The 26,637-nt window shown below is 40.8% G+C and overlaps 1 protein-coding gene across 1 annotated transcript in view; it reads right to left on the bottom strand.

Annotated features, from left to right (window-relative positions):
• Positions 1–26,637, bottom strand: part of AASS (aminoadipate-semialdehyde synthase) — a 113,410-nt gene that overhangs the window by 30,071 nt on the left and 56,702 nt on the right. Inside the window, exons 7-17 of the mRNA XM_068276395.1 lie at positions 21,461–21,539; positions 21,260–21,387; positions 18,209–18,357; positions 16,796–16,918; positions 16,596–16,707; positions 15,045–15,104; positions 14,885–14,952; positions 10,163–10,284; positions 6,751–6,880; positions 4,656–4,766; positions 3,486–3,594 (exon numbers count right to left, since the gene is read on the bottom strand). Of these exons, the coding sequence (XP_068132496.1) occupies positions 3,486–3,594; positions 4,656–4,766; positions 6,751–6,880; positions 10,163–10,284; positions 14,885–14,952; positions 15,045–15,104; positions 16,596–16,707; positions 16,796–16,918; positions 18,209–18,357; positions 21,260–21,387; positions 21,461–21,539 (1,191 nt within the window). The remainder of the gene's footprint in view (positions 1–3,485; positions 3,595–4,655; positions 4,767–6,750; positions 6,881–10,162; positions 10,285–14,884; positions 14,953–15,044; positions 15,105–16,595; positions 16,708–16,795; positions 16,919–18,208; positions 18,358–21,259; positions 21,388–21,460; positions 21,540–26,637) is intronic.

Below are 26,637 nucleotides of genomic sequence, written 5' to 3'. Positions count from 1 at the left end.
AAGTGATGGAAAAGATGTTTCAAGGGGTCTAACACCTGGAGGGGGGCATGGATGAGTGGGATAGATGCCAAAAGTCCAGAGGGAAAAAAAATCTGGATTTGACGCAAAGCAGCGTTTTAAGGGCAGAAATCACATTAAATGCTAAATTGCAGGACTAAAGTGCATTAAAACATCTTACATGTGTATACATCAATCAGGGAGTGTAATTAAAGTACTGCTTCACACTGACACACCAAACTCACTGTGTAATGCACCGCAAACAGCGGTTTGCGTAGTGACGGCCGTGCTGGACTGGTGCGCACCGTGGCGAAAGCTGTTTTCAAGCCCATATGGTCGCTGGGCTGTGGTAGCTCAATGATAGAACAACAGTGACTGTCCAGCTGATCAAATTTGGTCTGTCCACAATGAAGCAACAACCTTATTATCTATGTATGTATGTATGTAGGCATAGGTATGTGTCCCAGTATAGGTAGATAGGCATAGGTAGGTGCCCCAGTAGTTAGCTAGGCATAGGTAGGAGTCCCAGCATAGGTAGGTGTCCCAGTATAGGTAGATAGGCATAGGTAGGTGCCCTAGTAGTTAGCTGGGCATAGGTAGGAGTCCAGTATAGGTAGGTAGGCATAGGTAGGTGCCCTAGTATAGGTAGGTAGGCATAGGTAGTTGCCCCAGTAGTTAGCTAGGCATAGGTAGGAGTCCCAGTATAGGTAGGTAGGCATAGGCAGGGCCTGGCTTGCACAGTAATAGCAATTACCAAGCTCTCAAAAGAGCTGTTGAGGGGTGCTATTTTATACAATACAATACAATAACATTTCTATAGCGCTTTTCTCCCATAGGACTCAAAGCGCTTAGGCTCTCTCAGATTCAGTAGTTAGTAGGATGAAGTATTCACACAACAAAAGTTATATTTCTGCAAATGCCAGACTGAACAGGTGGGTTTTCAGTCTGGATTTAAACACATCCAGGGATGGGGCTGTCCTGATCTGTTGAGGTAAGGAGTTCCAAAACATAGGGGCAGCATGACAGAAGGCTCTGGGACCAAAAGTTTCCAAGTGGACTCTGGGTATGACTAGATTATTAGAACCTGTGGATCTGAGAATGCGGGGATTGCTACGCAGCTGTAACATATCTTTCAAGTATCCAGGGCCTAGATTATTCAGGGATTTAAATGTCAGTAGGCCGATCTTGAATAGGACCCTCCATTCTATAGGTAGCCAGTGAAGGGAATGCAGGACTGGCATTATGTGGCAGTGACGGGGTTGGTTGGTTAGCAGTCTGGCAGCAGTATTCTGTATCAGCTGTAGGCGGTACAAGACCTTTTTTGGAAGGCCAGTGTAGAGAGCATTGCAGTAGTCCAGTCGGGATGTGATGAAGGCGTGGACTAAGGTTGGCAGATCTTCTGGGGGTATGAGGTGCTTGATTTTTGCAATGTTCTTCAGGTGAAAATAGGATGATTTCACCACCGCAGAGATTTGAGTTCTGAAGTTTAAATCCCCATCAATTAGAACTCCCAGGCTACGCACATGATCAGAGCTGCGTAGATCCGTGCCTCCTATTCCCAGTGGTGAAGACTGCAAGTTAAGTTGTTTTGTTATCATGCTCTGCCCTCCAATCAGAAGGACTTCAGTTTTGTCTGCATTTAGTTTCAGCCAGTTGTCATTCATCCATTGCTGTAGTTCACGTAAGCAGGCGTTTATAGTTAGAGTTGGGTCTGTCACACCAGGCTTGAAGGAAAGATATAGTTGGGTGTCGTCTGCATAGCAGTGGTATGTCAGGCCATGTTTTTGGATTAGTTTTCCCAATGGTAGCATGTAAATCGTGAAAAGCAGGGGAGAGAGGATTGAGCCCTGGGGCACCCCATACTTAAGTGTTACAGGGGTGGACAGGAAGGGCCCCATAGACACTTTGTGGGTTCTGCCACTCAAGAAGGATTGGAACCACTGAAGTACTATGCCATCAATGCCGCAGTATTCCTGTAGCCTGTTTATCAAGATGTCATGGTCAACTGTGTCAATGGCTGCAGAAAGGTCTAGCAGTATGAGGATCGAGCACTCTCCTCTGTCTCTTGCCATGAGCAGGTGGTTGCATATTTGGATGAGGGCAGTTTCAGTGCTGTGGTGTTTCCTGAAGCCAGACTGGAATGGGTCATAACTGTTATTTTGTAGGATTCTGGCTTCTAGCTGGAGGTATACAGCTTTTTCAATTAGCTTGCCCAGAAAGGGGAGGTTAGAGACAGGTCTGTAGCTGGTCATTGCATCTGGGTCCAGGGAGGGTTTTTTGAGGAGAGGCCTGATGATTGCTTCCTTCAGTAAAGCAGGAAATATCCCTGATTGTAAGGAACAGTTAACAATTTTGAGGAATACCGGTACGAACAGGTCGGGGCAGTTCAACATGAACTGTGTTGGGCCAGGATCCAGGTCACAGGTAGTTAGGCGGACGTGAAGGAGGATGCTTGATGTGACTTCTTCATCAATTTCTTTGAAGTTTGACCAAGGTGTTACGTTGTCTCTGCTAATGGTCTCTTGCATTTAGCAATAACAATCAGCCAGGAGCAAGCTAAAAAGCCTACAAGAGCCGAACTAATCTTTCCCTATAAGAGTCTGCCAGCAGCTGTCCCTTTACTAAGTAATGCAGGCGCACGAGTGAGTGTAGAGTCCGGGGCTACCTGCCTTTTATAAGGGGGGGGGGGGGGAGTGGCTCCAGGAGAGAGTGTAGCCTAATTGGCTACAATGTGCCTACTGACTGTGATGTAGAGGGTCAAATTTGACCCTAATGGCGCACTATGGGGGCGAATCGAACTTCCACAAAAGTTCACGTTCACTGGCGAACGCGAACCACCGAAAGTTTGTCTGGAACCATTCGCATGCGAACCGTTCGGGCCATCTCTAAAGATGACCTTGCATTAAAAAAAATGTTAAGTCTTCTGTGTATCAGAAGGCTTGTTTATAATTTGTAAAATCTCCTAAATAATGAAAACTTACCATAATAGGCCAAATTCTGTTATACTTAATTTAAAGCAAACCTGAACTAAACACAAACTTTTGAGTGAGTTAATTGCATGACATGTCCAATATGTGTAAATAAACTGTAAATAAAAATATGAGACTTAGGAAAAATTCTTTCTAAGACTGAATTGTAAACAACAGCCATTAGAGTGTGGTTTAAAATCAATCCTCAGTCAATTTTTTACTATTCAGGAAAGCCAGAATTGGATTAACTTAGACTGCTGATCTGCATGGATAAAAGCAGGTTTTTTTTTAACCCTTGTACTAAAATAAATAAATAAATAAAAAGAGATGTCAGACAAGTTATTAATATGACTAGTACCATATCTAGCCATATTTTTCTTGTTAAGTCACGTCAGTTCAGGCAAGCTTTCAATCTGGCTTAAAAAAAAAAACCTACGGCAGAGAGATGGGAATTTTGCTTTGTGGCAGATTCCTTCTAGTTACACACCAAACGTTAAGTTCTTGATATGTGATACTCACAGTAGCTCCCACATCCTTGGCTTTATCAAAACACTCCATGGCCAGCATGTGATCAAGACCCGGATCCAGACCCATCTCTCCAACTATTGTTATCCCAGCATCTTCAGAACTGAAGCACAAAGCAAAGAAAACTGACAAAATCAAGTCACATTCTCAGCGATAAAGAAATCGTAATAATCCAGTTGTACAGGCTAGTACACATCACAGTAAAAACAAATCATATGATAACTATAAAAGGAGTTTTGGAAACTCCTCATAATCATTTTCTCTTCAGTTCATTAGAGGACACAGCATTACTAGTGTGGTACAGCCCTGCCTATAGGAGGATGAGCAACAGGAATACAAAGCTCCACTCCCATGCTATTCCACTTCTGCCTCAGGTACTAGGTTCCAGTGTGTAGCTAGTTGCTAGTGTTTGCTAGGTAATGCTGTTGAAGAGGTGGGATCTAGGTCTTCCAATGACCTAGTAACAAAGGATAACAAGTGGGAACATCTTAGAGCACTCCCCAGTAGGCAAAAAAGGGTAGGAGAAGAATAGGGTTGAGTCCTGGGAGCTGCACCGACCATTCAAGGGTCTACATCCCATGCCCTTCCACATGACAAAACCTGCTTAACATATGAGGCCCATGCCACTTCTTTGCACACCTGGGCTTTGGAAGTTTTTTGACCACACAGAATGGGCCCACCATTCAAATGTAATGTACCTTGATAGGGAACAGTAGAGCCCTACTGTTTACAGCATATGCCCAGGCAATGACCTGCCAAAATGCACAAGCTGCTTTTGGCCAGAAAAAAAAACCTGTCTGAGCCTTTCTAGAGCTGCTAACACAGTTTCCTTCAATGGATGTTAGAGAAAAAATACAATGGATGTTAGAGAAAAAAAAAGTTAGGATTACAGTTAAAGACAAATAAATAACCAGAAGCATGATGCCTGTTGGTGCTATTCTTGGTATTGATCTACTGACAAGCTATACATGATAAAGAAAAACAGAACACAAGAAGAGGTCTTAAAATAACAAACAAATGTATTTATCCAGCAAGGTACAGTATTCTTACGCTGTACTATTTTACTTGTTTATACTAGATCACTGATGTTTGTTTGTTACTCTTGCTGCAATCATGATCCAGTTAGTTTAAAGACAGCAAAGCAGAACACTGTAAGCACTATACCTTTGTTGAAGTTCTTTCATAGCAGGGGTTAAATAGCTAGCTGTCACCAGGTCCACCTTCTCCTTTATGCATTGTTTCGCCACTAAAGGATGTGCAGTGTATGGCAGTAGACTAAATGGGATGAGAGCACACAGAGATTGGAACAGCAATAATGTTACTTAATTGTGCATTTTCTACAGTACATGCTGTGTCATTTCAGACTGACTGAATGAAATAGGAGTGGATGCAAAAACACAGTAGCAAGAGACAGTACCCCAAGAACACTACAACTGTTTAGAAAAGCAATGTAAGTTTTATCTCGTGAGCAAGTTGGAGCAGTATGACTTAGCACCGCTTACTATGTGCTGAGGCCAGCTGAACTAACTTTTCACGGTGTTGAATCTTAATTCTGTGAAGCATAGAAAAAACAAAGCATGCCTTCTGGCAACTTTTACAGATACTTGACCCCACAGAAGCGAGTGACAACATATCTAGCCCCTCCATTTCTACAGCACAGCCCCCACCACTGATGGGAGTAAGCCCTCTTCAGGATATCCTTCTTGCTCAGTGAAGTGCCTAATACTTTGAGCAAAGGTTTACAGTGCTATCCAACCTCCCCAAATTCAGAGTGACTAGATAACCATGCTTTGTCCACTGTGTATATGGTCCTCCGGAGGCTGCACACACATTTGTACAAAAATCGATTTGTGCAGTGCTAATAACAATCTTTGCTACAATTTTTGAAACTACACAAGTCATTGTAAGATGTAATGTTCTCTACCTTTCTCCACACCTATACCTGCTTTATACATCAAGCACTTATAAGTTCAAGGCAATGTGCCTGACAATTGAATGCTCAGATACAGCCTCACTGTTCCTTCTTTTTGGAGTAAAGGCCTTACAAAACCACTTAAAATAATTAAAGTTGCGATAGAATGAGTTTTTGGAGTATCCCCTTTGGTGCGATCAGGCAATCCTGCTCATATGCAGCTCTGTGGTCCAACGAACATGGCTTAAAACAAACAAAAGAGCACTCTGAGACTGGCAGAAAGTTGCAATCACACTGTCCTATTCAGGACAGGTCTCACCTGGAATGTAATGTCTATTGGTAGGGATCAGTCTGTTAGCCCAATAAAGCGACTCTTAGTCATTTTCTGTTCCCCTGTAGTCCTTTGAAATAGTCACAGTAAGCATTGCCTAGCAACTTTGTGACTTCTCAGCCCTTCTTACAGCCACCAGCAGCACTGAGACAAGCTGACACCTTTCCCTTTGCTGTGGATTACCTCCAAGGAGACCAACGGCTGCATCTAGCTACACCGCGCCTTCCTTCCTACATCCTGGAATCCTCGCTAAGATCTCGTGCCCGCTGCTGACTGGAGAGCCCGCTCCCCGGCTGCCATCTAAGAGGGACACAACCTGACTCAGGCTGATCCTTACCGACAGCCACTACATTCCAGGTGAGACCTGTGCTGAATAGGACAGTGTGATTGCAACTTACTGCCAGTCCCAGAGCGCTCATTTGTTTGTTTTTAGCCTAAAATAATTATAGGCCACTCGAGGTGAAAATAAACGAACAAAATAAATACTTGTATCTATCCTTCTCCCAAAAATGAATTTTTTAAGATATTCCACAGTTTTATTTTATATTTAAATCTACCTTTTAAGTTTTTACTGTTTTATTGTTGTTGCTCAATGACACATTCATTGAAGTATACCAGAGCTAAAATCTATGAGCTATTGACTCTTTTTTATCTCTTTCCTGCTCTCAGAAGCCATTTTTTGTTAGGAAAGTGTTTTATAGTTGTAATTTCTTATCAATGAGGGTCACACTGTAGTCTGACCCAATCCTGACTAAAACAGGAACTGCCACTTACATACGTAATGTTTAACTCTTTCAGGCAGAGAAAAAAAAAAAAAAGGAACACAGCATAGTTATTTGTGTGCTAGGCACTGTACATACACATGTCTATTTCATCATGTCACATGTCACCTCGGGTATCCTTTAAGATAAAGCAACAACATAAACAGATTCCCCTTATTAAACTTGTCTCCTGACAGCTTATTTTCATGTCAAAAGAGACCCTTTGCATTTAAATCAATGCTGAGCAATAATAACCTGATAACAAGGTCATGTTTCTTCACTATGGAAGACAGCTTCTCCTCGCTCTTCAGTACATCCATTACCAGTGGTGTGGTGTTGTTGTACTTCTTTGCTAAATGATCAACTTGATCTTTTACCATTGAGGCTAGTAAATGGAAAAAAACAACTTAGATTTCCAGAACAAAGCAGCAATTTAACATATTTGAAAGAGGTTAAAATAAATTGTTTTGGAAAATTTGGTACAACTCTGCAATCTGCAAAGAACAACAACAACAAAAAAACCTAAATATTGAGGTGTGATTGGATAAAAGGTAAAATGCCTTCCTAGCTATAGTGACTGCAGGGTGTCTACAAGCAATAGAAAGTATCACTAACCTGATGAAATGAAAAAAAACCGAGATAAAGAGATGACGATACCACTCACAGTCATCTACTTATGTAATCCTATAAGATATACAAATAGAGATACCTGGCATTCCCATAAAGCTCTTTGTTGCAACCTACTGCCCAAGGCTCACCGTATCATTTTGCTAGGTATTAGAATGCACTTTTCTTAGAGAATGCTGTCTATTTGTAAAGTCTAGTACACTAAAAGAAGCTATTTTCCAATGTTTCATTAAACTGGCTAAAAAAATTGGCTTAGTACATCACAAGAATGAAGAAAAAAAACCTACAGATAATTATATTTTGGTGATTTATTCAAAGAGAAGTTGAGATTCTAACTCTATGTTTGCAAAAGATTATTCTTTAAAGTGAACCCAGAGTGAAAATAAACTTATGAGATACTTCTTGCATGTGTACTACTAATTATAAACAAAGCATTAATAACATTTTTATTGTCAGTTTAATGGTTTAATTTTAAGACTGCAGTTGCTTTTTATAATCCACACTCTACCTTTTTAAGATGAAAAAGAAGCAGAAGGAATGACCCTTTGAACTATCCTGCAGTAAAACTTTATTATGTGCCATCTCCTTGACAGATGACAGGCTTTTTTTCTATTTACTTTTCAGGAAACCAGACTAAAGGTGCCCATACATGGCACAATTTTCATTTTCTTTTATTAGATAATTTAGTTTGATTATTCCGTTAGATCGAATATAAATATTTTTCCAATATGTCTTTTTAACTTTCATTCGATATGATCGTTTTGGTAAAAAAAAACAAACTGGAAAATTGAACGTTCTATTGTACCGTGTATGGGTACCATAAGTTTGACAAGTTCTTTTGCATAGATAACAACTCAAGTTTTTTAACTCTTGCTGTACTGGAAAACAGCAAAGGATTTCAGACAATTTCTTAGTAGGGCTAACACTATATGTACCTATGTTTATTTCATCATGTCATATCTTGTACACTTTAACCACTTCAGCCCGCAGGTTGTTTTTACCTTAGAATACATGAGCCTGTTAAACAGCATTAAATGACATACCTCTTCCTGTCCTGCAGTGGAGGTTTGCGTCCTCAGTTTGTCCCCAAACCGCTCCATTTTCCTTTTATTTGCTCTGGGCTGGGCACCGACCTCGGCAGTCTGGACAGAAAGTTAAAGTTTTCATGTCCATGGTAGCACTACCAGCAGCCTCCATCCAGCGTGAGCGCAGCAATAACAGGGATCCTACTATGCATGCGTGAAATCGTGACCATCCGGTTCAAGGGTCCCGACTGCCAGGGTCGCGGCCCAGCCCAGAGCAAATAGAAGAAAAATTTAGCTGTTCGGGGACAAATGGAGAATGCGAACCTGCAGGACAGGCCTTGAAGGAATTGGTATATCTTTTTATGCTTTCTACTCACCTCATATATGCTTTAAGGATGCAAGTAATTTTCACCTTTCAGTGTGCCTCCCATTAATTTGCCAATAACTTTATCACACCTAAATGATCTATACCTTGTGGTTTTTTTTTTTTGCCACAATAAGGCTGGGGGGGGGGGGGGGGGGGAATACTTGTTTTCAGAAATGTCTTTATTTTCTATGCATTTTAAAGGGAAAGAAAACAAAGGAAAAAATGAAAAAAGTACAAAACACTATTTCTCCGATTCCTTCCCCTATAGCTTTAAAATAAACAATGCTACCATAAATAAAACCCACACATTTTATTTGCCAATTTATCCTTGTTATTACAATGTTTAAATTATGTCCCTAGTACAATGTATGGTGATAATATATTATTTGGAAATAAAGATGTATTTTTCTGTTTTGTGTTGTTTGTACCCAATCAATTATTACAAGCCCTTATTTGCAAAAATAACAGTTATATACCTTCATGACATATAATAAAGCAGAGTCCCTAAGGTAACTATGTTTTTTTTTTTTTTTTAAATGCTGCCATTTTGTTTTTTGTTTGTTTTGAAACTATGGGTACTGTATTTTCTTATCAAAGAAAGTAATACTTCATGACGGACACATCACCAAAGAAATGCACTGCAAGAGATAAAAACCCAGTGAACACCATAACAAGATTTCTAATGGATGCCATCCCAAGAAGTTTGTCTTCATGGACTGCATTTGTGATCCAGGCAAGCGACTCGGAATACTAATGCCAAAAATCAGAGTAATGGCCAAACAAATAGCATTTTAAAAGATGCAATGTCAGCCACTGAGTTCACTTCCCTTAAAGTGACTCTGTAACAAAAATTACAACGTTTTTTCTACCATCCTACAAGTTCCTAAACCTATTCTAATGTGTTCTGGCTCACTGTAGCTCTTTCTACTATAACCATCTCTGTAATAAATCAATGTATCTTTCCCCTGTCAGACTTGTCGGCCTGTGTCTGGAAGGCTGCCAAGTTCTTCTGTGCTGGTCTGTTCCTCTATGCACACTCCAGTGTGTGTTTTATTTACATAAGCCAGCAGCTTCTCTGCTATCTTATCAGTGATAGAAGAGAGCTGGATAAAAATCCTCCTCTGGAGGCTGTGAAAGGAGCTGGTCTGTCACATACTGAGGAATTAACGACATAGGCACAGGCAGAGCTGTCTGCAGGAAGCCTGTAATGTTCAGTGCATGAGAGAAGCTGGGGACAGAAGGTAAACACACACAAGTGATCTCTTGAGATTCAGAAGTAAGGCTGTATACAGCCTGCTTGTGTATGGATGTATTTTCTATGTGTGGACATACTGTACATCAACCTACTTCCTGTTTTGGTGGCCATTTTGTTTGTTTATAAACAAACTTTTTAAAACTGTTTTTGACTACTTTTAATGCGGTGAGGAGCGGTGAAATTGTGACAGATGGTAATAGGAGATGTCCCCTAACACACTGGGTATGTTTACTTTTGTGCGATTTTAACAATACAGATTCTCTTTAAGGCTAACTTTACATCTATTTTGAATAAAAAAAACCTATTTAGTTTTAAAAACCCAGGTTTGTTTGTTTTTTTACATTTAGAGATGGCAAAAAAGATTTTTTTTAATGAACAACCACATCTTCTCACCTGCAGTTATCTCAACATTAGGATCTCTTGTGAGATAGCTTATGACAGGTCCAGAAACGTAACCAGATCCAAGCACCAGTATCCTCTTCTTGGCCCCCATTGTCATTAGCTGGGCATATTCTCTGCAATTGAGACAAAACATTTAGTTACTTTTTTCCAAATTAGTTCCAAATAATGTTATAAATAAGTGAGAATTATCCTTATAGACTGTAGAAACGGGTGCAGCTCACTTCGGCATGGTGAGAGCCGAATGGCGACTCTCACCGCTGCCGCTAAACTCCCAGGTGGCGCTAAATACTATTCCCCCTCTGAGTTGTCGCAACTCGGAGGGAGATTTAATTCGGGGGCTGGCAGCCGTCAGAGCCCCGAATTACTGCTACGCGCCCCGCGCAGCATAGAATTGCTGCTATAGGGCGCCCAGCTTCGGCGCTCGGCTCCCAGAGCCGCGTGCCAAAATCAGCTGATTCGGTAGAAACAACTCTGCAACAGTAGAGATGTGTGTGTTATAAAGCATTTGCTAGGCCTGAACAATTTTAGGAAAAAATTGAATTGAGCGATTTCTGTCCAAAATTGCGATTTCGATTTGATTCACGATTTCCTTCAAATTGAGCTTCGTTTCCCCTTTTTGTCTCTGTGCCTGCTCTGTTTCTCTCTTTGTGCCCCCTCTGTGTCTCCTGTGTCTCTCTCTGTGCACGCTTTGTCTCTGTGCCAACTCTGTGTCTCTCTGTGCCTCCTCTGCGGAGCAGTTATTTTCAGCGCAGAAGATTTGGGTGCAGCCACGCCACCATAGGCCGTAATAGGAATTACGGCTATAGCGGCACACACTGAGTAACTTTGGCACCGTCAGAAGACTGAGCTGAAGTAACTTTTAAAAAACTATAAATTCGGCCTCCAGCTATAGCTGGAAGCTGAATTATATCATTCCCCACTATCCACGTGCACCTAGAGGGGGAATAGCAATTAACGTCACCGGGAACTTGTGCAGCAGCAGGATAAGCCATACCAGCTGTATCCTGCGCCCAAGTCTCCCGGCGGCTATTACATATGTATGCCCTCCTCTGTCCCCCAAGCTGCATCAGTTCTGGACATAGCTTCCAGCAAGAGTCCAGCAAAGCCAGTCTATCCACTTTGCCTCCTGCAGGCTCTAAGCCATGGCATACTTCCTGTATGTCATGTGGCATACAGGAACCCAGAGTTTTGCCAAGCACAAGAGCCGACAGACTGCGATAGAGGATGGACAGCTTTGGACCGGTGCGGAAGGTATGTCCAATGTTGCGGGCCACACGCATCGGGACTTTGGGGAAGTTTGAAGCTGGAAATGACGTGATCATGATAATTGCCGTTTTAACGATTCCGAAATTGTGATATTGGTGATCGCGATTTCGGGTTTAAATTCAATTTATCTTTCAGGCCTAGCATTTACCATTCCCACGCTCTACATTGTGTGTGTTTTTTTTTAAGTTAAATAGAAGAGGCAGTGAGAAATGGTTTCTTATTGATGGTAGAACAAGTCATGAGAAGTACATATAGCCTGTATAAACACACAGGAAGGAAGAATTTACTGATTTATTACATGCTGCAAAGGGAGAGACTGCTGAAATACAGTTATAATGCTGTCCACAAAGGGTAAATCATTTTACAGATAAGAGGTGGACTGGGTCAGGTGATCCACTCAGTACTAAGATCTAACTACGGTGACTGGGATGGAAACCCAAATCACATAATGCAGTATGTTGGTGCATTAGCAATAAATTGAATTGCACTAATAGAAGGGACGTTTCACATTTTAGATTTCAACATAGACATTCTTGTGACCAAGAAATCATGGCCTTAATCTCCCGATCTCAAGCTACCAGCCCAGCTTATGTGCGTGTCCATGTCCTTGGAGATTGAAAATATCTGATGTAAATACATTTCTTAAAGCAACTACAGAAGAGTCTTAGTTTCAAAGGAAATTTATGTTCCGATTTATGGAATATATTTGGCTGTTTACAAAATTAACAGACAAGCTATAGTCGTTGCTGATGTAACCATTGCTGAAGTTTGGAACTAATAACACGTTATTTTTATATAAACCCCAAAATGCACCAGATTCCAAGTGGGGGGTGTGGTGAACACCTAGGTACAACCTTATTATATTCTCCATTTCCTCAAAGATGCTAGTCAAGCCAGAGCATGATGCTTAACCTGCCAACCAACAAGACACAGAAGTAATAATTCTCTTACTTATACTAGAAAAGTTCTACTTTTCCATTAAATGGCCAAAGTACTTCAGGCCATTGCAGCAACACCTGGGACCATTTTCAAGGTAATGCCTAGAGTTTTGCTTTAAACTTCTTAAAGAGGACAAAGGCTGTAAAAATGTTAGTGTGGAAGAGCCCTTAATGAACTCTTGTCAAAGGTATCAAGGTGTGTATGCACCTTAAAGTGTACCGAAGGCGAAAAAAAAGCTTTTATACCCACCTAGGGTTTCCTCCTGCCCTTTTCAGGCTGTTGGATCCCTCACCGTCCTCCCGGGCCACCTTGATCCTCTCCTAGCTGTCCAGATAAATCTTTCAGTCACCGCCAGTCAGCGGCACATGCATTTACATCGCGCTCCCATCGTGGGGAGAGTTCTGTGCCTCTGCAGTACTGCATCAACACAGGTGGCGATTGGAAGATATACCTGGATGGCCAGCGGAGGATCAAGAAGGCCCAGGAAGATGGAGAGGGAGCCAATGGCCTGAAGGTGGTTGGAGGAAGCCGCAGATACATATACATGCTTTTTTTATCTCACGTTTCCTTTAAAGTGGATCCGAGATGAACTTTTAATCATTGCATAATTGTGTTCCTTTCCTATTGTTTATAGGGCATTCCTCAAGCCAAATACTTTTTTGTTTTTGTTTTAATACTCTAATTCCCTATAAACTAAACAAGCCTCGCCCACAACCTTTCAGAGAGCCTTGGCATTTTCACACAGTAGCAAGGGCTCATGGGAGCTCAGTCTGGGCAGGAGGAGGTATTACTAGCCAAAGACTTTAGAGGCAGAGGGGAGGAGGATAGGGGATTAGGTTTTTTTTGCTCAAGATGCAGATAAGCCTGCCTCTGTGTAATGTTTACAAACAACATGGCTGCTGTCATTGTATCACAGGAAGAAAGAATCATATTCTATTAAAGCTGTTTGCAGCTAGATTTGCTGTGTAAACTATCTAAACTTTAGATAAGATATATAGAAAAGTTACTTGTTATATTTAGTTTTTCATCTAGGATCCGCTTTAAGGCAGAAAGTGGAAGGCACAATTTAAAAATCAAATCCAAGTCTCATAACTTACCTGTAAGTACAAAAAGACAATATTAGAGCAAATAACATTTACACTGAAGCTGGGTGAGGAACAACTGACGGCGACATGCATAATTTCACAGGATTGCTTTACCTTATAAGATTTGTGCACATGTAACTTTTAGATAATACTATTTGTTTTTATGTATATTGGCACTGTCTGGGATGACTTTGGAGAGTACAGAATGCTAAATGCCATTAGGAGATGATAACTAGGAGACAACAATGCCAGATGTAAAAACATCCACACTGCTTGAAGCAGGTAACCATAGAAACCAGGCAATGTTAACGTGAAGTACACTTATAAGTCACATTCCTATTAAACAGATGTTAAGTTAGACAGAACATCTTGTTCATTTTATCAAATGACAAAGTGATCATTTAAGAAAAACTATAGCATACTTTCACTGAAAATATACTTGCGTTATCAAGGTAGCACATACAAAAGGGTAACTTTTGATGTGACTTTCATATTATTATATGCTAGCTCATTATTTTCATAACTATTTCATATACAGATATGCATAACCATGATCAAATAACTAACTGTGTGTCAGACAATAAAGCAAAATCTTTGCTCACCAGCTGCTGAGACGGTAAGCCACACAGAGAGTATTCTACAAGAGTAAACTGATAGTCATGAACTGAAAAAGGAACAGCATAGTCCAGCTAGACTGCTATATATGGCACAGTAATGGAATAACAAAGTATGTCTGCTTCAGCTACATGTGCACTTGTAAATGCCAAACAAAACCGTGCACAGCAATTGGGCAACATATTAAATTGTAACAAGATTATAAAAACAAATTATTGCATACTGGGACCATAACAAACACATAAAAAGCACACGGGAGGGCAATACTTTAACAATAAACCACAGTTCCCAGATGGGAATCCCTAAAATTTAACCTTTATTTGGATAATAAAAAAGGCCAATGCCACATATGAAAAACTATATACATCAATAGGGGATGACTGCACCAAGTGATAGTGGATATTTAGGAGTTCCACATTTGCTTGGTAATGCTAAAATCTGACCTCAAAACAGTGATTTTTTTTAACTACCTGAATAATGATTATAGTGTACAGCTTCCCATTTTGGACTGTTGTTTATTATACTCTAGTGGGAACATGCCACAACAGTGGCTTCTGCCAATGCATAGATTTCTGTACTCTTTCCCATTTTCCTCACTTCCAACACATCTCCTATTTCCAACACCTTGAAAGCACCATTGTAATGTGATAATCAATATTATTCTCTTGACCTGTCAGTGGTATTCATATTGTGGCTAACATGTGTCCATACAATACTGCACAAACTGATGAATTGTAGAAAATTTAGACATATACTATACAACCAATTTTACAACAATTACTTTGGAGTACTATAGCATATTTTATACCTGCTCTCTCTAAGCTTCTGTATGTATTTGTACTTGGGTGTCAATGAACCATTTGATGCAATCACAGCCTGTAGTGATAACAAGACAAAAACACATGTATCAATTTTCTTGCTTTAAAAAACTAACAAACCACAACAACAAAATAAAGGGATGAACTTACATCTCTGACAACTGGAGAAAACTTCTGCTCATCAACTGGTTTTCGAGCATCAGACCTCAACTTTGGCGACATAAAAAAAGACAAATTAATTAGGGTAGATGGATCTGTATCATTCTCCTAAAATAGCCTATTAAAATGTCATTTTACTGCAAGTGCAGCATTAACATATAAGTACTATATTTGTTGACATTCTGAGAGGCAAGAATAACCAGAAACTACATTTCATTCAATATTTAAATGGGATGAACATTCCATTCACTGTCTTTGTCCATAATTACCAATTACTTACCATTACTTTCCCATAAATCCAAAGTTACTTTCTCTCTTCTCCTGCTACCCATTAATACTTACACAGCCTATCTTCCATTACAATGCCCACAGCCTTATGTTTCCCCTCCCATACTTGGTTAAAAAAGTTCCTTAACCTGCTCTGCCTCCCTTACGCTCCTACCACCCATATGCAAAGTGATGGAGAAGGATCATCAACCTACTTCTTTCTGGTTTGTTCCGGTTTTTGTTTTTTGGTGATGTCACTACTAAGGACTAGGGTTGGCAGTAGACAGCAGAGTCTGCCTGGTGTTTTCAATTCTGGCATTCTACATGACTACTGCCCCTAATGAGATTCTAGTTTTATTACACTTGGAAAAAATAGTTACTGTATATTCTGGCATATAAGACTACTTTTTAACCATTGCAAAATCATCTGAAAAGTCAGGGGTCGTCTTATATGCCAGGTGTCATTGAAGCCAGGTGATACGCCCTATACTGTTATCGACTCTCAGATCTCGCTGCTGAGGACTGTAGTGAAGCGGCGCAGGCGCACATGTGCGAGAACTGAGAGGCAGAGGAGGTGGTAAATAGGATACAAGGGCGGGCCAGAAGGGTGAAAGAGGCGTGTTTTATGGTCACAGCGCGATCTATTCTTCCACACCGCTCTAACAAACAGGGAGACAAGGAGAGCTGACCAATCCAACTAGTCAATCGCCTATATACTGATATATACTGTGTACTAGATACAGTACAACACCGGCATCTGTTCATACATAGCACCAGTATATAATTTATTTAAAATTTTTAAATGGTGTGCGTTGGAAGAGGGGTAGTCTTATACAGCGAGTATATCCCAAACTCTATATTTTAACGGGAAAAGTTGGGGGGGGTCGTCTTATGTACCGGAATATACGGTATCTATGTAACCATCAACATGCAACGTAAGATTTCTGAAGTTTTTAACCATACTTTAAAATCATATAGCTTTCAGCACTTTAAAATGTACAAATGTGATGAAATGCTCTCGGTACTATATATGCTGCTAAGAGATGTAGGAGATACAGCTTAATGTAATAGGAGGTTGGGGAAATTGTAATGAAGTATAAAAGGTGAATAAGGATGATAGAGCAACTATGGGGCTTGAGTGTATTTGTATCTGCATGTTTTTACCCTAGGTTTATACTTGAGTCAAGCAGGGAGAAATAAGAACCTTGGTTGCATATACATTTAACAAAGTAATCTACAGTCAGTACCTATACACAAGTCCCATGCATTACTTACCATCTCCTGTATGTAAGGAAACAATCTATCTCCAAAATACTCAGTTGCTTCAATAGGGAGCTGTGCTGGCAAATTGTCAATAGAGCACATGAGTATACCATTGCCTTCCACACTAAAACACAAATTAATAATCTTTGAGAATCTATAACTCATCTTGTTCCATGCATTATCACATAAATATATGGAGCTGGACAACTCACCTGTCATGAATGATATGCTGATCAGCATCATACATACAAAATGGCATATCAATAGTTGTACACTCTGTCATAAACTCTATAGAGCCTCCAGTGTCTGCAGATATGTCACCAATGGCTAGAAGTCTATGGAAATAAAATCCAATATGAAACAAAATTGACAATACATCTGCCAGTACAATGCAGTAAAGCTAAAACAAAAAATAAAATTTTTATGTTATGGTCACTAACTGATCACTGCTGTACTAGTGTATTGTCTACTGTAATGTGTGGTTGAAGGTATGTTAATCTGGGCAACTATTATTTAACTGGAAAGTGAGAAATTCTGGTTTTGCAACTTTAAAATATGTTTATGGAAACATTATGGAGAGGTCAGGTGGTGTGGCTTCATGAGCAGTGGAAGGGCAAGTTAAAGTGTATAATTAAACTGCATAGCCTTCAATACGGCTTACATACTATATGTCCCCTACGGTATGTTCCCTGACAGCAAACTACAGCTTGCATAGCTGCTGAAAGATCAGGTCAGAAAAACAATCTCTGCTACATCCCCTAGATTTACCTATATAGCATCTCCTTTGTTTATATAAACATTTTCAGCAAAGTAATAAACCTGAGTTGGCTTTACTTCCCTTTACTGGAGTACCTTAAAATGTGGAGTTGAAGAGCAGCTTAGTTAATTAGAGATAATCTCGGTCAGATGATCCAAAAGAGTTTTGGAAACAGGCATACAACTGTAGTTACTGGGATCTTGGGATTAAAAAAAAAAAAAAAAAAAAAGAATACTTGGGCAAAGGGCAATATTTTTTTAAAAAATGTGGTAGAACAAATTAACATACAAGTTTCTTAGTATTTACATACCAGTTTCACTGTCTACTCCATTGGCTCACAAGAATTACATAATAATAGGAGTTAATTCAACATGGTGGCAGTGATTAGCAGTCTCATCTCATCGTGCTCATGATCCAGCCAGAAACCTAGTGTTCAGAGTTCTCCTCTAGTGTTTGGATTTCCTCTGGATTTCCTTCTTTCCACATCCCAAAAACATACTTATCAGTTAATTAGTTCCCTCAAAAAACTGGCATTAGACTATGGTGTGGATATTCAATGATGAAATGAAATGACATTTGCAGAGCGCTTTTCTCCAGTCGGATTAAAAGTACTTGAAAACTGCAACCATGCTTGTCTAGCCTAAGGACAGCTTACTGAATAGATACTGGCTCCAGGATTCAAACCCTGGTCTACTATGTCAGAGGGGGTGTCTTTAACCAGTACACTACCCAACCAGCTTACTAAGACTATGTTAGGGATAAGAATGAGGGACACTCAGTGATATAGGACTATGTATAGCAATACAGAAGGTGTCAGTGCTACATAAATAAATAATATAATACAAATAATAATAATAACTGTGCTTACTTATGAGGTAGTTCTGGACATCCTTCTGTGGCAGCTGCAGAAGCCTTGACTGGCGCCAGCAACCTCTGAGCATCTTGTCTGTTCAACAATCGCGGTGTATGTGGATCCCAGTATATTCCATTAATCAAGCAAGTTGTGTAGGGAGCAATCTTTTGGGGAAGAAAATTCATGAACATATTAGACTTCTGGCCTTTTCGTAAAAACACAGTGACAAGTGAAAGTAAGTTTCAAGTGAGACTGTCAGAATAATATAGAAAGTTCCAATGTTAACTTCTTTTTAAACAAAGCTCTCCTAGTCCCTCTGGTGTAAGCATCGGAGTCATGTGAAGTACTACATGGAACGCAGCTTTGTGACTCTCTACGGACATAAAGGTGCTGAAGGGCTTTGGACAGCATTATCTGGATTTATGAATAAGGAAGACAGCAACCCTACTGATGATCTTCTGCCAATTAATCTGTATAGTCAAGTTTTGCCCATTCACTGGTCATTTATCCTCTTCTTGGTTGGGGGTCTGGGATTTGTAAAAATAACAACCCTTTTATGCTTTCATTCCTTGAAACACCACTTCTTTTTCTTCCTTAAAAAAAAATTATTTCCCTGGAAAGAAACTTCTCTTTTGAGCTGTTCTTTCCCCTTTTCCACAGAACAATCAAAAACAGACTACCAGTAAATCAGTAGGTTTCCCTTGAACAGTATGCAAAGGGGGTTCATATCCAACTACACTAACTTATGGACAGACATCTACGGGAAATGCCATTGCTTTTGAAATAACAGATAGTAAATGCTGTGTTACTTCTGGAGGGGAATGTTATACTACATTGGTCTGTACTACCTCCACCTAGACATTAAGATTTTGAGGTCAAAGGTGGCAACTATTCATGCTCTCATTAGCATTGCATCTGTTTTCTTGCCACAGGATCCTTGGGGGCCCTTTATCTTTGAGAGACCTTTCACTTAAAGCGCCGCACTGTGCAGGACAGCCCCCTCTGAACAGTAGCACAGAGCCGCCACTCAGACTTAGCAGAAAAAGCAAAATCCTTTTAGCTCGGTTCTACTGCGCAGGCTTGATGGGTTTTGGGGGGTCCCAGTGTTGGAACAGCGAGTAGGAGGGAGATGGGGGGAGCACATGGATTATACAGAGGCTTCCTTCTACCTAGGTAAGTACCCATTTGGGGCACTTTTTTCACTACAAGTACACTTTAAAGTCTTAGTTTAGTGTTCTATTTCTTGTTACATATGCTAGTAGATTGACATTATTGTCTGTACTTTATGGAACAAATATATGGAACGTACGTGACTGCATGTGCCCTGCTGCTCAGTTTCCTGTTGAGACAACACTGCTATTTTACTTTGCAAAAGACTGTTCAGACGCCTCACCCTGTTCCATTTACACCCACATTAGGCAGTCAAGGAAGCGCTGGGTGAGGACACCTACCAGTGTTTTCCTGTCAGCACACATCACCAGACCCTGCCCACCTTCTCACTTGGCTGATGAAAAATTATCCCTTTGTGGCCAGTGCTACAGCTCAGTAGTGCACTGAAATGATAACATTCTGTTGAGCTGCAGTGCTGACCACAAATAATTAATATATAAGCAGTTGGACGTTGTGCCCACACTTTTTCGTCTTGCGAGATACTTTAAAATTTGCAGAGGCCAGGAGATCTACCAACATCCCAAATGCTAAGCACGCCCCCCCCCCCGCGTAGGTTAGCCAGGTATATGTGCCTGCAGCATAGGTTACGTGCCCTCAGTGTAGGTTAGCCAGGTATAGGGGCCCTCAGTGTAGGTTAGCCAGGTATAGGGGCCCTCAGTGTAGGTTAGCCAGGTATAGGGGCCCTCAGTGTAGGTTAGCCAGGTATAGGGGCCCTCAGTGTAGGTTAGCCAGGTATAGGGGCCCTCAGTGTAGGTTAGCCAGGTATAAGAGCCCTCAATGTGGGTTAGCCAGGTATAGGGGCCCTCAGTGTAGGTTAACCAGGTATAGGGGCCCTCAGTGTAGGTTAGCCAGGTATAGGGGCCCTCAGTGTAGGTTAGCCAGGTATAGGGGCCCTCAGTGTAGGTTAGCCAGGTATAGGGGCCCTCAGTGTAGGTTAGCCAGGTATAGGGGCCCTCAGTGTAGGTTAGCCAGGTATATGTACCTGCAGCGTAGGTTAGCCAGGTCCTCTGGACTCCTGGAACCTCCGGCAGGCAGGCCGCTGGCCAATAAGGATGCAGGGGAGAAGACGCGGCGAGTAGAGAGGGAGGAGAGAGGCGGCGCCGCCGCTACGTCATGGCTGAGGGCGGCGCCGGGCACGTTACAAGCACGCATGTTGCAGGCTGCCCGCCGCCGCCCCCAGCCATGATGTAGCGGCCGCGCCGCCTCTCTCCGCCCTCTCTCCTCACCGCCTCTCCTCCCCTGCATCCTTATTGGCCAGCGGCCGGCAGCTAAACATAATGAGCTGCTGGCCACAAAATTTAACGAGACTTGGCCGAGAGGCCGCGATCTACCGAGAAGGCGGTCACGATCTACTGGTAGATCGCGATCGACCTATTGGGCAGCCCTGATTGGAGGAAGAGGTGTGTAGGGTGGCTCTGTTCTCAGCAGTAAGAACTACTAATTGGGAACAACCACTTTGTTGCCAGCACCATGGTTTTTGAATGTATGCCTCTGGGTCACATGACTGACTTTTCTGAAATTATTTTATTTGGAACATTTGCTTCAAATATGAAAATTATGCAACTATAACCATAACTAAAAATAGCGTTTTAACTGAAGTACACCAATTATCAAGTAAACTGACCCCTTTCAGCTTCCTTCAAGATTTTCTAAATATCCACTGAAGTATGGCACCTCCTTTAAATATTTACCTGCAATCATCAGGGGCATCCTAGTATATTGAGATAACACAGAACCTCTATTTCTCTTCAAATAAAATGAATAGATCAGTCCCCTGTTTGTTGCAGCAATTCTGCTTCCTACAGAGATATCAAAGTCTACACATTCTTCTCAAGGCTGCAGGAGGGTGTCTCTCCACAACATTGAAAGAAGAAAATGTCACAGATTTTTACTTACATCTGTTTTAAACCGTGAAGTGTACAGTTCTGGGTTCTTCTCATACTCCACTGGATCATACACACCATCCGTTTTCCTCACAAGGTGGTGGTGGCGACTTAATACTGTTCCATAAACCTTCCTAAGATCTAACGGAAAGAGAAGAGAGTCAATTGTGTCAAGAGGTTATGTAATGGTGGGCTTTAAAGGAATTTACCTTACCTCCAGTTTTGGAAACTTCTTTTAATTCGTGGGGCTCAACAAACTCACAGGGCAGCTCATTAAACATTTCCTGTGCACCCTAAAAAAAGGTATACAATGAATAGCTATGACGCATTATTACAGTGGTGTACATTTTCTCATCTTAAGCCCCATACACACACAACAGCGGTCTTTTAGGCTCTCACAACTTTTCTTGTAAAACACCTAAAAAAAAAAATATTAAAAAAAATCTCTTGCTATTGTTCAAGCAGCTGATAAGACTGATTAGAAGTCAATCCAAATGTTGAATTGACTTTTTATCAGTCTTATCAGGTGCCTGAATAATAGCAAGAGATTTTTTTTTAGGTGTTTCACAAGAAAAGTTGTGAGAGCCTAAGGCCGGTTACACATTAAAAGCATGCAGGAGAACGGCTCCTGCACGCGTAGCGGCGTGTTATCGGGAATCTGCGGTGCGACGCTGAGTAGAGGCGGTAGTAATTAACCCGAAGGGGAAACGCCGATTTCCAACGATAAAATGCGCCCGGGTGCGTCGTACCGCAACACAGCGTCGTGTGCCAAAGGTAAAATGAAAGTCTATGGACTTTCCATTTACCTTGGTTAACGCAAAGTATAGCCTTTGCGTTAACACGCCGAAAAAGGGCTCTGGTGTGAAAGAGCCCTAAACGTTCATACACACCTACCAACTATCTGTCCAACTATCTGCCAAACTTGTCTGTTAAAGAGGAACTCCAGTGAACATATTACTGTTGGCAGGTGATGTAGCTGCTGCATGGTTTTTGGCAGTTGGAAACAGCTGTAAACAGCTATTTCCCACAAAAGTTCGAACTTTTCTTGTGGGAGGGGTTACTTGTGGGAGGGGTTTCACCACAATATCAGTCATACAGCGCCTTCTGATGGTCTGTTTTGTGAAAAGGAATAGATTTCTCATGTAGAAGGGGGTATCAGCTACAGATTGGGCTAAAGTTAAATTTTTTGTTGGAGTTTCTCTTTAAGCCCCATTCACACGCTCAACAGCGGTCTTTTATGCAGCACAATTGTCAGACAGCTTTTGTTGTGAAACAAGATGAACCAACTAAAAAAAGTATTTTGCTATTGTTCAAAAAGCTAATAAGACTGATAAGAAGTCAATCCAACCTTTGGATTGTCTTCTTATCAGTCTTATCAGCTTTTTGAACAATAGCAAAAGACTTTTTTTAGTTGGTTCAACTTGTTTCACAACAAAAGTTGTATGGGGCTTAACAGACAAGTTTGGCAGATAGTTGGACAGATAGTTGGTAGGGGTGTATGAACCTTAAAAGACCGCTGTTGATTGTGTGTATGGGGCTTAAATCTATTACACAAAAGGCTATAAGGTATCTACTATGAAGTGTTCTAGGACAGTTTTATATGATATGGGTTAAATGTTTAATTTTATCTACTTATGATTGTCCATTTAACCATTAACAGTCATGAAATGCAAAAAAATTTACATTTTTCAAAAAAACAACAACAATACAATGTTTCAGTTTTATCTCGGATATGATTTTTTTTTACTATTTCAAATTAAATAAAGCATTGCATGTTTTTATTTGCATTTTACACACCATCACATTTGAAATGAGACTATAAAATGCATACAGTAGAGTCTTGGTTATCCAGCACCGATGGGAATAGGCTGATACAGTAAGTATGCTTTCTGGTTGCTTGAGAATATTGAAAATAGGCCTAACTAATACAGTACTACACCCTATACTATACAGATACCATGAACTCTGTATTAAATGCTTAAAGGAATACTATCGATTCACATATTTTTTTCAATTGACACAGGAATTGTTTGGGAAGTGCTGCTAAGTACTGGTGTATACATTTTAGTAGCACCTTCTTTGTTTACTGTTAGCAAAATACTTTCAATCTTTACTAAAACTGAGGGCTGACTGAGCCATGAGGGGAGGGGAAATTCCCCTCACACTTTATCAGTTAACTCTATGTGTAGCTCTGTGTGTGACAGAGAGAGTTTCTGACTGAAGTGTCTGAAGAGAGCAGAGGAAATGTAACTAATTGTCACAGCTTTTCATACTGTTTTTGCTTTCAGAGTTTGATATTTTCTTTCTGTAGTCTGATATGCAACTCTGGCTGTGCATTGAAGCAGACACCCCTTCTGCAACTGATTTGTCCCAATATAGCTAAATCCTACCCTCAATAAATTACAGTTTTTGCCTCTGATATTTAACATGAAAAGTAGGAAAATGTTTACACAGCTACTTAGACATTATTTGCACATGTCATTTTAGAACACTTGGGTATCGATAGTATTCCTTTAAATACAGTAATTGAACCTATATTAATATTGGGAAGTCTTTGCAATGCGAACATTTTTAAGCGTTATCGGTCCAACGCTAAAAAATGTATGTGTTAATATTCCTGCACCAGAGGGAATGCGTAAAAATGGACGCAATGCGGCCCCCCAACCCCGGGGTCGGCAAAAACGAAACTAGCTGGCGGCGGGAAACTGGAGCAGCAGTGAGTGACTACGAGGGCACAGGATGGCTGCATGGGGCTGGTAGAAGCCCCAGGTAAGTGAAACTCTTTTTTTTTTTTTTTTGCCTGACAATTCCTTTAACCACTTGAGGACCCACCCTTTACCCCCCCTTAAGGACCAGCGCTGTTTAATGGGATCTGTGCTGGGTGGGTTCTGCAGCCCCCAGCACAGATCAGCGGGCACGCAGAGCGATCAGATCGCCCCCCTTTTTTCCCCCCTGTGGGGATGATGTGCAGGGGGGGTCTGATTGCTCCTGCCTGCAGGCATATTGCGGGGGGGCACCTCAAAGCCCCCCTCCGCAGCGAAATTCCCCCCTCCCTCTCCTACCTGTCCCCTCCCCGGTGATCCGGGCTGCACAGGACGCTATCCGTCCTGTGCAGCCAGTGACAGGACGTCCCCTGTCACATGGCGGCGATCCCCGGCCGCTGATTGGCCGGGGATCGCCGATCTGCCTTACGGCGCTGCTGCGCAGCAGCGCCGTACAATGTAAACAAAGCGGATTATTTCCGCTTGTGTTTACATTTAGCCTGCGAGCCGCCATCGGCGGCCCGCAGGCTATTCACGGAGCCCCCCGCCGTGAATTGACAGGAAGCAGCCGCTCGTGCGAGCGGCTGCTTCCTGATTAATCAGCCTGCAGCTGACCTGCAGCTGCCACTTTGCCGACGCACGGTATAAGCGTGCGGTCGGCAAGTGGTTAAAGAGAATCTGTACTGTCAAATTCTTACAATAAAAAGCATTCCTTTAAGCACAGCAGAGCCCACAAACAGCCTAAGAAGTTGTGCTTCACCGCTGTCAGTGCTGCTGGCAATTTGTGCTGGTTGGTTGAAAATGCTGATTTGTTGAGTTCGGGATAACTGGAACTCTACTGTATTTGGAGTGGACCAATTAGTTTAGTATGCAGTCACCCTTTACAGTGTTTGAGGTACTGAACAATAACAGACTGAATTCTAGAACCATGCTTCTTGTCAGACTAATAAAATATGCTTTGGTTTAAAAACTTTAAAGGCTACATGAGGCACACCTCACGTTTGCCTCATGTAGCTTTTCTTTCCTAGGTTTGCCTCATGTAGCCTTTAAATTAATTGTAGGAGAGAATCACGTTTTATTCAGGTATGATACAGAATTGGATCAGAACTGTACTGATCATTTTAATTTAATACATGAATCAATATAGTTATGTATAAATATATATTGTAGGTATTATTTATTTATTTTTATATCTGAGCACCTACACTACCTTTATCTGGGTGTATCATTGTTATAAAAAAAAAAAAAAAAAAAAAATCCTCATGCCCAACATAAATTGATGTAATTTATTGCCACGACAACGAAGACTGCAGCTAACTGTAACATGCTGCACCTCTCCTCTCTTCAAGTGATTGATAGAATCAACATCTCGCAAACATGTAAGCGTATTAATGCTATAGTAAATGATCAGATTCTTCACTTTCAAAAGGTGTGGGACCCCGGATTTCAAAATAGACTCTCCAGGGAAGCCCAGAATCAATTAGGCTAAAGGTGGCCACACACCATACAATTTTGTAAGTATCTGTTCAATTCAAGAATTTCAATCAATTTTTCTGACGGATTGTAACATTTTGAAAATATGATCAATGTACCACACACGTATTTTTCCCCCAAGTATGATAAAAATGATTGGAAACTGAGAAAATTTCTAGGGTGCGTATATTAATAAATTGACAATCTAACACACACCATACAATCTTTAGAAAAATTGAAGAAAAATTTCCAGCATTGCAGATCGATAAAAATCGTAAAAAATGGGAAATCCCATCGGATTTTTCAGTTGAATTAAAAAAGACCTTTCGATTTTTTCAGGAGATCCGATCATATTTATCGAATTGCCGTAAATTCGGATCATTTTATTGTTTCATGTGCGGCCACCTTTAGGCAAATGCCCACAAGTTTACCTCTTCATTATAATCTGGAGATTATATTATGTTTCTTCTTGGGTGCTACCTTCCTAATTACCTTGTGCACACCATGCCAACTTAGTTTGTCGTATTACGTGCCTTAAGCTGCCCATACATGGTACAATTTATTTTTTTAAATTAGATAATTTAGTTTGATTATTCCGTTACATCTAATATAAAGATTTTTCCAGCATGTACGATCAGCTTTTTCTCGAAAAAACGGGATAATCATTCGAATTTCATGATCGAAAAAAAAAATATTTTCAACTTTCATTCGATTAGATCATTTAGATCGAATAAACGGGAAAATCTAACGTTTTTATTGTATCGCGTATGGGCACCATTACTGAGCTAAACTTACTGAGCTGAATTGGACAGTTCCGTAAATATATACACATTATATATATATATATATATATATATATATATAGATATATATATAGATATAGATATATATATATATATGAGTATTCGGCCCCCTTGATGTTTCCCACATTTTGTCACATTACTGCCACAAACATGAATCAATTTTATTGGAATTCCACGTGAAAGACCAATACAAAGTGGTGTACACGTGAGGTGAGAAGTGGAATGAAAATCATACATCATTCCTAACATTTTTTACAAATCAATAACTGCAAAGTGGGGTGTGCGTAATTATTCAGCCCCCTGAGTCAACACTTTGTAGAACCACCTTTTGCTGCAATAACAGCTGCCAGTCA

Source organism: Hyperolius riggenbachi, chromosome 3 (genome assembly GCF_040937935.1).
Source record: "Hyperolius riggenbachi isolate aHypRig1 chromosome 3, aHypRig1.pri, whole genome shotgun sequence".
In the NCBI taxonomy this organism is placed as follows: Eukaryota; Metazoa; Chordata; class Amphibia; order Anura; family Hyperoliidae; genus Hyperolius; species Hyperolius riggenbachi.
Note: the sequence above shows the minus strand (reverse complement) of the source record. Positions and strands in the feature narration are given on the sequence as shown.